This window comes from Pristiophorus japonicus, chromosome 12, assembly GCF_044704955.1.
Source record: "Pristiophorus japonicus isolate sPriJap1 chromosome 12, sPriJap1.hap1, whole genome shotgun sequence".
Taxonomy (NCBI): Eukaryota; Metazoa; Chordata; class Chondrichthyes; family Pristiophoridae; genus Pristiophorus; species Pristiophorus japonicus.
Genome location: NC_091988.1, coordinates 172,705,227 through 172,719,729, shown reverse-complemented (window position 1 = coordinate 172,719,729; position 14,503 = coordinate 172,705,227). Strand labels below are relative to the sequence as shown.

Genomic DNA, 14,503 nt, shown 5'->3' with positions numbered 1-14,503 from the left:
TTTGTGTCTTCCTTAGTGAAGATAGAACAAAAGTATTTGTTCAATTGGCGTGCCATTTCTTTGTTCCCCATTATAAATTCACCTGTTTCTGACTGCACTAATCTTTTTCTCTTCATATATCTATAGAAGCTTTTGCAGTCAGTTTTATGTTCCCTGCAAGCTTCCTCTCATACTCTATTTTCCCCCTCCTAATTAGACCCTTTGTCCTCCTCTGCTGAATTCTTGCATCAGGTAATGGTTCATAGAATCATAGAAATTGCAGCATATGAGGCAGCCATCATGACCCCTCTACTGGTGCTAGCTCTTCAACTGTAATTATCAATTCTATCCCATATACCTGAGGTTATTTTGAATGAAATATAAAATGACAAAATAACATAATTTATGACAAAGGTTGCCACTGTGCTATTTGTAACAAAATCAATAATGTGTTTACAAAGAATTTGTTAGAGATTGAATACAGCGGATAGCTTCCCTAATGGATGTGGTGGTGCCATTCTATAATGTTCAAATTTTACTTTAAGATTACATTGATGCTGGGTCTTTGTATTCTTTTTCAGAAAGATGCTCTTAGACCGTGGGCCGAAGTCTGTTTTCTTGCCTAGATTTTTAGTTCCATAGTCTCTGTGTGGGAAGTACCTAGAACCATGCTAAATATGTTAAACAGATGTATCTGAAGCAAAAACCAAATGTTCTCAAGTCTGAAAATTGAGTGTTATCGAGAAATGGCCAAAAACAAAGAAAAACTTTAAAATGTTGCTATGGACTCTTTACCCCAGCAACAGTGACATATCAGTGCTCCTGCTAAATTTTAAGTATGGATAGTGTAAGAATTGGTAAAAAGAAGTATCACTGAGGACATCTGAGGTCTGGCCACATCATATAGTGCAGTTATACATAAATCTAAGTTTTGTTTTCATATCCATTGCTAAGAAAGAAATCTACCAGAGCAACCATTTATTTCGTTCACACTTATTGACATTTCAGACAGATACCTGCACTCATTTGTCAATCATAATAATAAAAAAAGTAATAGTATTGATATTTTTTAAAAGATAGAAGTACTGATAAAACACATTAGATCTGAAAAAAGTTAGAGGCTGAAAAGGAATGCATATCTATGAACCATCATCAGAATCAGTGGTATCTGTTTCCTCAGCCCTAGAAGTCTCGGGCAAAGATGCAAGATTCTCACAACCTACACACGAGCAGATGTCGGTGCAAGGTAGCTTGTTGAGAAGACAAGAGCACCTTCCTTGTGCACACTGGGTCTTTTTGCATTAACAATGTGCAAGCTCCATTACACTTGCTGGTGCTGGAGGACCTGTCATCCAGTCTGTGACAAGTACATCATCAAGTTTCCACCCGTGGTCCTTTGGAGATGGGATTTCCGGTCTGTTCTCACGATATCGCTTGTGAATTGCAGACTGGTAATTGGCACACTGTATATGCTTGTACAGTGAATCTTTATTTGGTGGCAAGCACTTCTTTGCATAACTTCTGGTCTTGAACATTTGACACCTGGCCTGGTTCAAATCTCTGCAACCACTCTGCCCGTAAAGTTCGCAAGTGTTTACCTCTAGTTCTTCACAAAGGGATTCTGAAACAGCAAACAAGGTCCCTAACTTCTTAAATGTTGAACAGTGCTGTTTGTTGACAATCAAGACTTTAGCTGATTTCACCTTCCCCATTCCGTAAGAGCACTCACTCAATCACATCCTGAAAGACGGTGAAACCCTAAGAAAGCAATACATACAACTTTGCCAGTGATCAAAGATGCGATGAACATCTATTGTACACGTGTTGTTTCCTCTTCCTGTGCAAAAGTAGAGCTTGGCATCAATGTCCTTGCAGAACGCCAAGCACAGTACAAAGACATCACTGTTAGGACTGTTTATGATGACATACTCACTGAAACTGGCAGCAAATGTGCTGTGAAGCAGTAGTCATGTGTCGGCTTCTTTCTGGTTGAAGAACAGTGCTGGGATTGGGAGCACCTCCAATCTGTTTTGCTGTCATTCTGGCATATAGCATGACACTCACTTCCATGTCCAACAAAGAGTGTTACATCATCAATAATCCTTTGCAGATTTGCACCATCTTTCATAGAGGAACTGGAGAAGATTTTCTCTGCCTATATCCTGTCTGGTAGAGGTTGCTTTCTGGAGGGTCTTCCTACTCCTTTCTGGTTAGAAATCTGGTATAGCTCTGGTAGAAGCTAAGACGATACCTTGCTTCAAGGCAACAAGATCTTGTCCATGCAACAGGATTGTCTCATCTTTGTGGGTTTCTGCTGCAAGGAGCAGCTTACCTGTAATTTTAGTCTTCCATTGTACCAGCCTCTCTCTCTGTCTCTTTCGGCTGTGTCTCTCCAGATTGTTTTTGTCCTTCTTGCAGAGAAGGCACTGCACTGGAAGAAGATGAGAAGCCCTTGCAGGTATAACCTTGGGGTCTGTCGTCTTTGAGTGAAGCAGACGAATCTTGGTGGCGACTTCAATCCTCTCCTCTTCTTTCTGTACTGGTTCTGCGAAGGAATGATGAAATGGATATTCTAATCAGCCCCACTGACAACGACTCTTGGTCAAAAAACTTGCTTTTTGCCATGTTTTTGTGCGTTATGACCAGAGTGAAAACTTTAGAGTCAGTCAGTCTATATAGAAATAAATATATGGGGTTGAAGCAGGCCCACAAAATGGAATGTTTCAAACGGCATAACTGTTGAACTAAAGAATGAAAGTTGGATATAAACATTTGTAGTCTGACACAGTTTCATAGGAAATACTGTAAAGTCACATGTACTCATGTTCATAGTTCTGATTTTCCCTTTCTTGCTTCTTCTTGACTTTGTCGATCTTGGATTTATCAGTGAAATGCATGTAGCACTGCTGATGATATCCAATCGAATGTGGGATTGTTGCGAGTCTTTCTGATCCAATAACCAGCTCCAGATCTAAACTTTCGATGGCATTCTCTGCAATTTTACCTTCTCTAGTTCCAGTAAATTTCCACTGATGAACACTCATGAAAAATTTTATCCAGCTAGAGTCCGAAAAAGAAATGATGTTGCCTTTGGTTCCCGCAACAAGCACGCCATTGTTTCGGTGCACGCAGTCACTAACTCTAATCAATCTAGTACAAAGATCGTGATTGGCTGATTTCGCGGTACTGACAAATGCAGCAGTTGTGATTGGTCATTTAAGTAACTCGCAATTACGACATCACTCTGGGTTTTGATGTGATTTCTGCCAATTTTCCAATGAAAATTTCTGCACAATGCTCACTTTTTGAAGATGAGAACATTGATTTTTATGATAAGTGTTCCATAAACTAATATTGGTGTGAATATGAAGTACTTCCATAGAGGGGGCTACAGAAAAGCATTTTTTTGAAACTAGGCCCACGGTCTATCTTCAGCAGGTGTTGAAACTATTGAAGGCTAAAATGAAATCTATTTAAACAATTCACATGGAGTCCCTGCATTATGTGTTTGACTATGAAGTAATGACACCTTAAAACTCCTAGAAAGGTTTTGTGAAAATGCCATAAAGAAGAATAAATGTGTAGTAAACAAAATAATGTTAATGTTTATAGTCAAATCTATTTTTACAATTTTAGATATTTTTTTCCTCCAGGTGTAATGAACCAGAAAGATTTCCAGGCAGAGACGCAAGTTATGAAGAAGTTGCATCATCCACATATAATGTCACTGTACGCAGTATGCACATCGGGTGATCCTTTCTACATTGTAACTGAACTCATGAAAAATGGCAGTCTACTAAGCTATTTACGGAGTTGAGTAGACATCCTTTTTATTTTTACTTATCCAGTATTTTGGCACTTTTTTCAACATGACATAAGTATAATCTAAGATGCTTTGGCTAGTGTCTTATCCAAATTCAGCCATCAAGGTTATACCTGTGCATATGAAATTGTGCTCCTGGAAGCTTGGAGCTACTATCTGTGACTGATGGGTGCAGCTGATTCATTTACTTGTTGTGATATTTAAGTGTCCTATAGTAATTGGGCCTTCTTTTGTTGGGGAACTGGTTTGGTTTGATATTGATATCCCTAAAGGGACTGAAGCAAACTAGGCAAAGTCATCATCAGTAAAGATCAGTCTTAATAACAAGCAAATGATATGCTTCTACCCACCAATTACTCGACTGAACACAAAACTTTCAAGATAATGATTACTACTTTTGCTGAAATTTCCACCACTGTGGAAGTGGAATCTACTGATACTAATATAATGGAATATTTGTCTGATACCATTGCCAACACAGCAAAGTCCTCAGAAAGCATTTTCTTTTGCAAAGATTAACCCTTGATCTTTCAGGTTATAGTTATGGCTTGAAAAATGGGGCCTTTTTTTCACTGCATCAGAGAAGGCTAAGGATCCAACAGGTTTTTTAAATACTGAAAGGTTTATAAGAGGGTAAATAGTGGGAAGTTGTCTGCATGGTTGGTTACTTGGTAATAAGGAGCATCAAAGAACAAAAGGGGAAATATTGTCATTTTTATGGTTCTGTGAGCCCTGAGGCAGGTTTTGCTGCATCTTCCCAAACAGAAATTTGAGCTCTAAAACAAAAGCGAAATACTGCTTATTGCGGATGCTGGAAATCTGAAATAAAAACAGAAAATGCTGGAAACATTCACGGGTCAGGCAGCATCTGTGAAGAGAGAACCAGGGTTAATTTTCAGGTCTGCTGAAAGGTCATCGACCTGAAATGTTAAATCTGTTTCTCTCTCCAGAGATGCTGCCTAACATGCTGAGTGTTTCTAGTACTTTGTGTTTTTATTTCAGAAATGTGTCCTAGTGCTTTTGAATGTCCATAAACCAGTCTTGTGGCAAAACAACCATAATACTGCCCAATACCATCTGTGAACTTGTCCTGTAAAATCAAAAAACTTATCTCCAAGTTCACTCCGAAAATTTGTGGGGTAAATGCTCTATGTAATTTCTTGACGTTTTTCTAACAAACTTTCTCATGCAACTTAGTATCTTCTGCAAATTTAGTGCTCAATCTTACAATTCCTTTTAAGCCCATTGGTAAATATTTTGATCAGCAGGAATGCCTTGGATAAATTAGAACAATTCCCATTGCTCGTCTATCTTATTAATTAATAATCTATGTTTGACTTCTATGGTTGGAATTCATGAACTTTTGCTTTAAGTAGGTCTTCTTTGCGGGATCACATATATTGCATTGCACTGCTCCTCTGATACTTGCTCAAAGAATTCCAATATCACTACTCATAGTGGGATTAATTGGGTAGCCCTTTCAAAGAGCCAACACAGGCACAATGGCTGAATGGCTTCCTTCTGTGCTGTATTATTCCATGATTCTATATGACTCTATAAAATGAATGGCCAGCTGTAGTAAAACATCATATAGGCCCTGCCTGAAAATTCTCTCAGAAACATAGAAAATAGGTGCAGGAGTAGGCCATTCGGCCTTAGAGCCTGCACCACCATTCAATAAGATCATGGCTGATCATTGCTTCAGTATCCCTTTCCTGCTTTCTCTCCATACCCCTTGATCCCTTTAGCTGTAAGGGCCATATCTAACTCCCTCTTGAATATATCCAATGAACTGGCATCAACAACTCTCTGCAGTAGGGAATTCCACAGGTTAACAACACTCTGAGTGAAAATGTTTCTCCTCATCTCAGTCCTAAATGGCCTACCCCTTATCCTAAGACTGTATCCCCTGGTTCTGGATTTCCCCAACATCAGGAACATTCTTCCCGTATCTAACCTGTCCAGTCCCGTCAGAATCTTATAAGTTTCTATGAAATCCCCTCTCATCCTTCTAAACGCCAGTGTATAAAGGCCCAGTTGATCCAGTCTCTCCTCATATGTCAGTCCCGCCATTCCGGGAATCAATCTGGTAATTCTTCGCTGCACTCCCTCAATAGCAAGAACATCCTTCCTCAGATTAGGAGACCAAAACTGAACACAATATTCCAGGTGAGGCCTCACCAAGGCCCTGTACAACTGCAGTAAGACCTCCCTGCTCCTATACTCAAATCCCCTAGCTATGAAGGCCAACATACCATTTACCTTCTTCACCGCCTGCTGTACCTGCATGCCAACTTTCAATGACTGATGAACCATGACACCCAGATCTCGTTGCACCTCCCCCTTTCCTAATCTGCCGCCATTCAGATAATATTCTGCCTTCGTGTTTTTGCCCCCAAAGTGGATAATCTCACATTTATCTACATTATACTGCATCTGCCATGCATTTGCCCACTCACCCAACCTGTCCAAATCACCCTGCAGCCTCTTAGCATCCTCCTCACAGCTCACACCCCCACCCAGTTTAGTGTCATCTACAAGCTTGGAGATATTACACTCAATTCCTTCATCTAAATCGTTAATGTATATTGTCAAGAGCTGGGGTCCCAGCACTGAGCCCTGCGGCACTCCACTAGTCACTGCCTGCCATTCTGAAAAGGACCCGTTTATCCCGACCCTCTGCTTCCTGTCTGCCAACCAGTTCTCTATCCACATCAGTACATTACCCCCAATACCATATGCTTTGATTTTGCACAACAATCTCTTGTGTGGGACCTTGTCAAAAGCCTTTTGAAAGTCCAAATACACCACATCCACTGGTTCTCCCTTGTCCACTCTACTAGTTACATCCTCAAAAAATTCCAGAAGATTTGTCGAGCATGATTTCCCTTTCATAAATCCATGTTGACTTGGACCGATCCTGTCACTGCTTTCCAAATGCGCTGCTATTTCATCTTTAATAATTGATTCCAACATTTTCCCCACTACTGATGTCAGGCTAACCGGTCTATAATTACCCATTTTCTCTCTCCCTCATTTTTTAAACAGTGGTGTTACATTAGCTACCCTCCAGTCCATAGGAACTGATCCAGAGTCGATAGACATCCCACTTGAGAGGCATCCAGCTGACTTGTTTTGTTTTGATCTGCCTTATTTTCAACCTACAGCTACCTAATTTCTAAAATTTGATAAATTATAAATGTGTCTGCTTTACTTAGTTTAAGCTCAAGTATTTCTTAAATTAAAGTGCATTTTCTATACCAAGGATTTGGTAATAGATCTTCCCATGAGCAACGTCCGTGTATAAATGCTTAATGCATACAAGAATGTAGTACAAGTGCTTTGCTATTACACATATCTGTGAAATAATAGCCCACACAAGATTGCTGTGTGACTAAGTTGTGTATGTGTGAATAAGTTATGTATTTGTATGTGAACTTTGCTGATGGGAAGATTTATCCAAAATGTGAATCGTGCTAGCTCAAGAAAGTTCAATGTTTTTTTTGGCAAAATCAATTTTTATGTTCTCTATGTCCTTACTTCTGTTCATTTTGAACTATTATTAGGCAAAGAAGGATTCCATTTGAGCTTGGAGCAACTACTTGACATGACAATCCAAGTAGCAGAAGGGATGTCATATCTAGAATCACAAAACTATATCCATCGGGATTTGGCCGCAAGAAATGTTCTAGTTGGAGATAATTGCACTTGCAAGATTGCAGACTTTGGATTAGCCAGAGTTATAAAGGTAATGTTGCTTTCCTTTCATATCACATGCGTGTAAAATTAAATTTGCTCATACTAGAAAAAGGACATTAGACTTGTTAATCTCATCTGGAATGGACTGTAATGAACAGGTGTAGACTAACACACCAGAAATGGCTAAAAATCTAATTAGGCTAAATTCAAAAATATGAATTAAAGTTAACCCTTGAGAGCTGTTTTGAATACAAGTTAATCCAAATAAATAATTAGCCAAGAAATGTTCTGCTTGAATCCTTTGCACTTTTTGGAATTTTGTGCTTGATCACAAGATACTTATGAATGAGGAAGGCCGTTCATCCATCCAGAAATAACCTACATTCTACTTCTAATTGTTTCTTAAGTGATTTCAGAGTTTTTGCCAGAAGTTCATTCCAAGTGTTAATCATTCTCTGTGTGAAGAAATAACACCTAATATCAGTACTAAAATAATCTTTTACGAGTTTCAACCCATGTTCCTTTGTATTACTCATGTAGTTTAATTTAAAGTAATATTACAGATTAACCTATTCCATTCACTTAACTATCTTACATAGTTCCATAAGAACATCTTTCCAATTCTTCCTTTCTGAGGATCGAAAGCCAAAGTCTCTCCAGACTTTCCTTGGAGCTCTGACCTCTTGCAGCAGAAACAAGTCCCATAGCTCTTCTCAGCACTTGACTGTCTCCATTGTTACTTTGCAAATAGAACTGGACACAGAACTTGGGCTGACCAGTGCATTGTAAAGATTGACCACAACTTCCTCTGATTTGCTTGGACCTGTTTAGTGTCAATTCTATTCAGACTCATACTTGTCTCATTCAACTTAATAATTTGTTATTTCAATACTTCAATTAATGGAGTACTGGTGTCATCGATTTTTTTCTATGTGCGGTACTTTACACTTGTCTACATTAAATTTCATCTGACATTGTTCTGCCCACTCAGATATTTTACTTAACTCATTCTAGAAATTTTGGGCTGTCTCTTTCAATTTCAGTACTCCTCTTAGTTTGGTTTCCTCAGCAGGTTTAACCAACTTGCATTGAGTTTCTGAATCCAAATTGTTGATGTAAATTAGAAACAGTAACTATGTGTAACTGTATAAAATATATTTTGGAGGATTAAGTATACAACTTTGTGGGGTTTACCACAGTCGTGCATCTTATTTATATCAAAGTCATGAATTTTGCCTTGATTCTCCGATTTGGGAAGGGCATTTTATCATCTCTTCCCTTGTCAATTTTTTGAGGAAGCAATCATTCTGAATATTTTCTATTTCATGCTCTTCCTCAGTTTCAAATCTATTTGCATTGTCTCTGATGACAGCCCTCTTGCTGTTGTAGTACTGAAATAATTGGTTTTGTATCTGCAACCATGCTTATTAGCGAGGTGTCTCTGCCCCTCTAATCACCCATTTAATGAGCTGCTGCATGTTCCTTCCCTGGTCTCCCTGCAAGATTTGTAGACATCATTTTTTTCTCTCTATTTCACTTTTAATTTGCTTTTTAATTAGAAACATAGAAACATAGAAACATAGAAAATAGGTGCAGGAGCAGGCCATTCAGCCCTTCTAGCCTGCACCGCCATTCAATGAGTTCATGGCTGAACATGAAACTTCAGTACCCCCTTCCTGCTTTCTCGCCATAACCCTTGATCCCCCGAGTAGTAAGGACTTCATCTAACTCCCATTTGAATATATTTAGTGAATTGGCCTCAACTACTTTCTGTGGTAGAGAATTCCACAGGTTCACCACTCTCTGGGTGAAGAAGTTTCTCCTCATCTCGGTCCTAAATGGCTTACCCCTTATCCTCAGACTGTGACCCCTGGTTCTGGACTTCCCCAACATTGGGAACATTCTTCCTGCATCTAACCTGTCTAAACCCGTCAGAATTTTAAACGTTTCTATGAGGTCCCCTCTCATTCTTCTGAACTCCAGTGAATACAAGCCCAGTTGATCCAGTCTTTCTTGATAGGTCAGTCCCGCCATCCCGGGAATCAGTCTGGTGAATCTTCGCTGCACTCCCTCAATAGCAAGAATGTCCTTCCTCAAGTTAGGAGACCAAAACTGTACACAATACTCCAGGTGTGGCCTCATCAAGGCCCTGTACAACTGTAGCAACACCTCCCTGCCCCTGTATTCAAATCCCCTCGCTATGAAGGCCAACATGCCATTTGCTTTCTTAACCGCCTGCTGTACCTGCATGCTAACCTTCAATGACTGATGTACCATGACACCCAGGTCTCGTTGCACCTTCCCTTTTCCTAATCTGTCACCATTCAGATAATAGTCTGTCTCTCTGTTTTTACCACCAAAGTGGATAACCTCACATTTATCCACATTACATTTCATCTCCCATGCATTTGCCCACTCACCTAACCTATCCAAGTCACTCTGCAGCCTAATAGCATCCTCCTCGCAGCTCACACTGCCACCCAACTTAGTGTCATCCGCAAATTTGGAGATACTGCATTTAATCCCCTCGTCTAAATCATTAATGTACAATGTAAACAGCTGGGGCCCCAGCACAGAACCTTGCGGCACCCCACTAGTCACTGCCTGCCATTCTGAAAAGTACCCGTTTACTCCTACTCTTTGCTTCCTGTCTGACAACCAGTTCTCAATCCATGTCAGCACACTACCCCCAATCCCATGTGCTTTAACTTTGCACATTAATCTCCTGTGTGGGACCTTGTCGAAAGCCTTCTGAAAGTCCAAATATACCACATCAACTGGTTCTCCTTTGTCCACTTTACTGGAAACATCCTCAAAAAATTCCAGAAGATTTGTCAAGCATGATTTCCCTTTCACAAATCCATGCTGACTTGGACCTATCATGTCACCATTTTCCAGATGCACTGCTATGACATCCTTAATAATTGATTCCATCATTTTACCCACTACTGAGGTCAGGCTGACCGGTCTATAATTCCCTGTTTTCTCTCCCTCCTTTTTTAAAAAGTGGGGTTACATTGGCTACCCTCCACTCCATAGGAACTGATCCAGAGTCAATGGAATGTTGGAAAATGACTGTCAATGCATCCGCTATTTCCAAGGCCACTTCCTTAAGTACTCTGGGATGCAGTCCATCAGGCCCTGGGGATTTATCGGCCTTCAATCCCATCAATTTCCCCAACACAATTTCCCGACTAATAAAGAGTTCCCTCAGTTCCCCCTCCTTACTAGACCCTCTGACCCCTTTTATATCCGGAAGGTTGTTTGTATCCTCCTTAGTGAATACCGAACCAAAGTACTTGTTCAATTGGTCTGCCATTTCTTTGTTCCCCGTTATGACTTCCCCTGATTCTGACTGCAAGGGACCTACGTTTGTCTTTACTAACCTTTTTCTCCTTACATACCTATAGAAACTTTTGCAATCCACCTTAATGTTCCCTGCAAGCTTCTTCTCGTACTCCATTTTCCCTGCCCTAATCAAACACTTTATCCTCCTCTGCTGAGTTCTAAATTTCTCCCAGTCCCAAGGTTCGCTGCTATTTCTGGCCAATTTGTATGCCACTTCCTTGGCTTTAATACTATCCCTGATTTCCCTAGATAGCCACGGTTGAGCCACCTTCCCTTTTTTATTTTTACGCCAGACAGGAATGTACAATTGTTGTAATTCATCCATGCGGTCTCTAAATGTCTGCCATTGCCCATCCACAGTCAACCCCCTAAGTATCATTCGCCAATCTATCCTAGCCAATTCACGCCTCATACCTTCAAAGTTACCCTTCTTTAAGTTCTGGACCATGGTCTCTGAATTTACTGTTTCATTCTCCATCCTAATGCAGAATTCCACCATATTATGGTCACTCTTCCCCAAGGGGCCTCGCACAATGAGATTGCTAATTAATCCTCTCTCATTACACAACACCCAGTCTAAGATGGCCTCCCCCCTAGTTGGTTCCTCAACATATTGGTCTAGAAAACCATCCCTTATGCACTCCAGGAAATACTCCTCCACCGTATTGCTTCCAGTTTGGCTAGCCCAATCTATGTGCATATTAAAGTCACCCATTATAACTGCTACACCTTTATTGCATGCACCCCTAACTTCCTGTTTGATGCCCTCCCCAACATCCCTATTACTGTTTGGAGGTCTGTACACAACTTCTACTAACGTTTTTTGCCCTTTGGTGTTCTGCAGCTCTACCCATATAGATTCCACATCATCCAAGCTAATGTCTTTCCTAACTATTGCATTAATCTCCTCTTTAACCAACAATGCTACCCCACCTCCTTTTCCTTTTATTCTATCCTTCCTGAATGTTGAATACCCCTGAATGTTGAGTTCCCAGCCCTGATCATCCTGGAGCCACGTCTCCGTAATCCCAATCACATCATATTTATTAACATCTGTTTGCACAATTAATTCATCCACCTTATTGCGGATACTCCTTGCATTAAGACACAAAGCCTTCAGGCTTGTTTTTTTAACACCCTTTGTCCTTTTAGAATTTTGCTGTACAGTGGCCCTTTTTGTTCTTTGCCTTGGGTTTCTCCGCCCTCCACTTTTCCTCATCTCCTTTCTGTCTTTTGCTTTTGCCTCCTTTTTGTTTCCCTCTGTCTCCCTGCATTGGTTCCCATCCCCCTGCCATATTAGTTTAAATCCTCCCCAACAGCACTAGCAAACACTCCCCCTAGGACATTGGTTCCGGTCCTGCCCAGGTGCAGACCGTCCGGTTTGTACTGGTCCCACCTCCCCCAGAACCGGTCCCAATGCCCCAGGAATTTGAATCCCTCCCTGCTGCACCACTGCTCAAGCCACGTATTCATCTGCGCTATCCTGCGATTCCTACTCTGACTATCACGTGGCACTGGTAGCAATCCCGAGATTACTACTTTTGAGGTCCTACTTTTTAATTTAGCTCCTAGCTCCTTAAATTCGTTTCGTAGGACCTCATCCCTTTTTTTACCTATGTCGTTGGTACCAATGTGCACCACGACAACTGGCTGTTCTCCCTCCCATTTCAGAATGTCCTGCACCCGCTCCGAGACATCCTTGACCCTTGCACCAGGGAGGCAACATACCATCCTGGAGTCTCGGTCGCGGCCGCAGAAACGCCTATCTATTCCCCTCACCATTGAATCCCCTATCACTATTGCTGTCCCACTCTTTTTCTTGCCCTCCTGTGCAGCAGAGCCAGCCACGGTGCCATGAACTTGACTGCTGCTGCCCTCCCCTGATGAGTCATCCCCCTCAACAGTACTCAAAACAGTGTATCTGTTTTGCAGGGGGATGACCACAGGGGACCCCTGCACTACCTTCCTTGCACTACTCTTCCTGCTGGTCTTCCATTCCCTAGCTGGCTGTGGACCCTTTCCCTGCGGTAAGACCAACTCACTACACGTGATACTCACGTCATTCTCAGCATCGTGGATGCTCCAGAGCGAATCCACCCTCAGCTCCAACTCCGTAACGCGGACAGTCAGGAGCTGGAGGTGGATACACTTCCTGCACACGTAGTCGTCAGGGACACCGGAGGTGTCCCTGAGTTCCCACATGGTACAGGAGGAGCATAACACCCGACCGAGCTCTCCTGCCATGACTTAATCCTTAGATACACTTAAATTGGCAACAACAATGTTAAAAGTTACTGACTAATATAAGAAGAAAAAGAAAAACTACTCACCAATCACCAGCCAATCACTTACCCCCTAGGCTGTGACGTCACCTTTGTTTCTTTCTTTGCCTTCTCCCTGTAGCTGCACCAGTAGGCCTCTCGCCGACCCCGAACTCGCGCTGCTCCGAGCTCCCGCCTCCTCGACTGACTGCTCGAACTGCCTGACTCCCGCTGGCCTTTATAGGCCTCTCGCCGACCCCGGACTCGCGCTGCTCCGAGCTCCCGCCTCCTCGACTGACTGCTCGAACTGCCTGACTCCCGCTGGCCTTTATAGGCCTCTCTCCGACCCCGGACTCGCGCTGCTCCAAGCTCCCGCCTCCTCGACTGACTGCTCGAACTGCTCGACTCCCGCTGGCCTTTATAGGCCTCTCTCCGACCCCGGACTCGCGCTGCTCCGAGCTCCCGCCTCCTCGACTGACTGCTCGAACTGCTCGACTCCCGCTGGCCTTTATAGGCCTCTCTCCGACCCCGGACTCGCGCTGCTCCGAGCTCCCGCCTCCTCGACTGATTTAGGTGATGCTTGTTTAGTCTAGGCTTGCTGATCTTGGGTATGTATTTGTCCTACATGTTCAACACTACTTGTCATCTACTGCATTGACAAATCTTCTCTCCCATTTGCTTTAATAATTCCATAATTTCCAAGTTATAAACCTTGCTTATGGTCTTTGATATATTCGAATCCCAGATCATGCTAAATTTGAATATTCTGTCATTATTATCACCCATAGGTGCTACAAGTCCTAATTCCTGTACATTGTCTGTCTCATTTATGAATACCAGGTCAAGATGAGAAATAGCTCTCATACCTTCCTTTACACAATGGGCGTGAAGCAGTAACATATTGGTCGTATCTTCCGGGACCTATGGTGTACGCACCTATAAGGGCCCCCGCGGGTTCCAGCTGAAACGCATGCGCAAGAACCCGAAACTTGCGAATCTTCTTGACAGATCGTAGCCATCCCCGGGAAAAGGTCCTCCACGGGCGGAGCCCAACTGCTGCCCAACAGGAGCCCATAAAATTCTTATGCCTGCTAAAAGCATTTTACAATTCTTTTTCAAAAATGTACATTTTTGTTTTAAATGTTTAATTAAATTGTATTTTAATTAATTTTAAATATGTAATTGTTTTTATTTGTTTGGTATGTAAGTGTTTTTTATGTGATCTTCATTCATGCTTTCCCCATAAGCATGATGGGGATCCCCCTTTCATTGATTGGGAAGGCCCACATGATCCCAGGAGCACTTGCGAACCACCTGTGCCCCTGGGATGTGTGGGCCTTTATGCATGTCTACAAGCGTGACTCTCCATGTGTAAAGTCCTGTCCCCTCAGTA

At 42.0% G+C, this 14,503-nt stretch overlaps 1 protein-coding gene across 1 annotated transcript in view; it reads left to right on the top strand.

Moving 5' to 3' along the window:
• Positions 1-14,503, top strand: part of LOC139277054 (protein-tyrosine kinase 6-like) — a 65,387-nt gene that overhangs the window by 34,404 nt on the left and 16,480 nt on the right. Inside the window, exons 5-6 of the mRNA XM_070895067.1 lie at positions 3,633-3,791; positions 7,369-7,550. Coding sequence (XP_070751168.1) covers positions 3,633-3,791; positions 7,369-7,550 — 341 coding nt within the window. The remainder of the gene's footprint in view (positions 1-3,632; positions 3,792-7,368; positions 7,551-14,503) is intronic.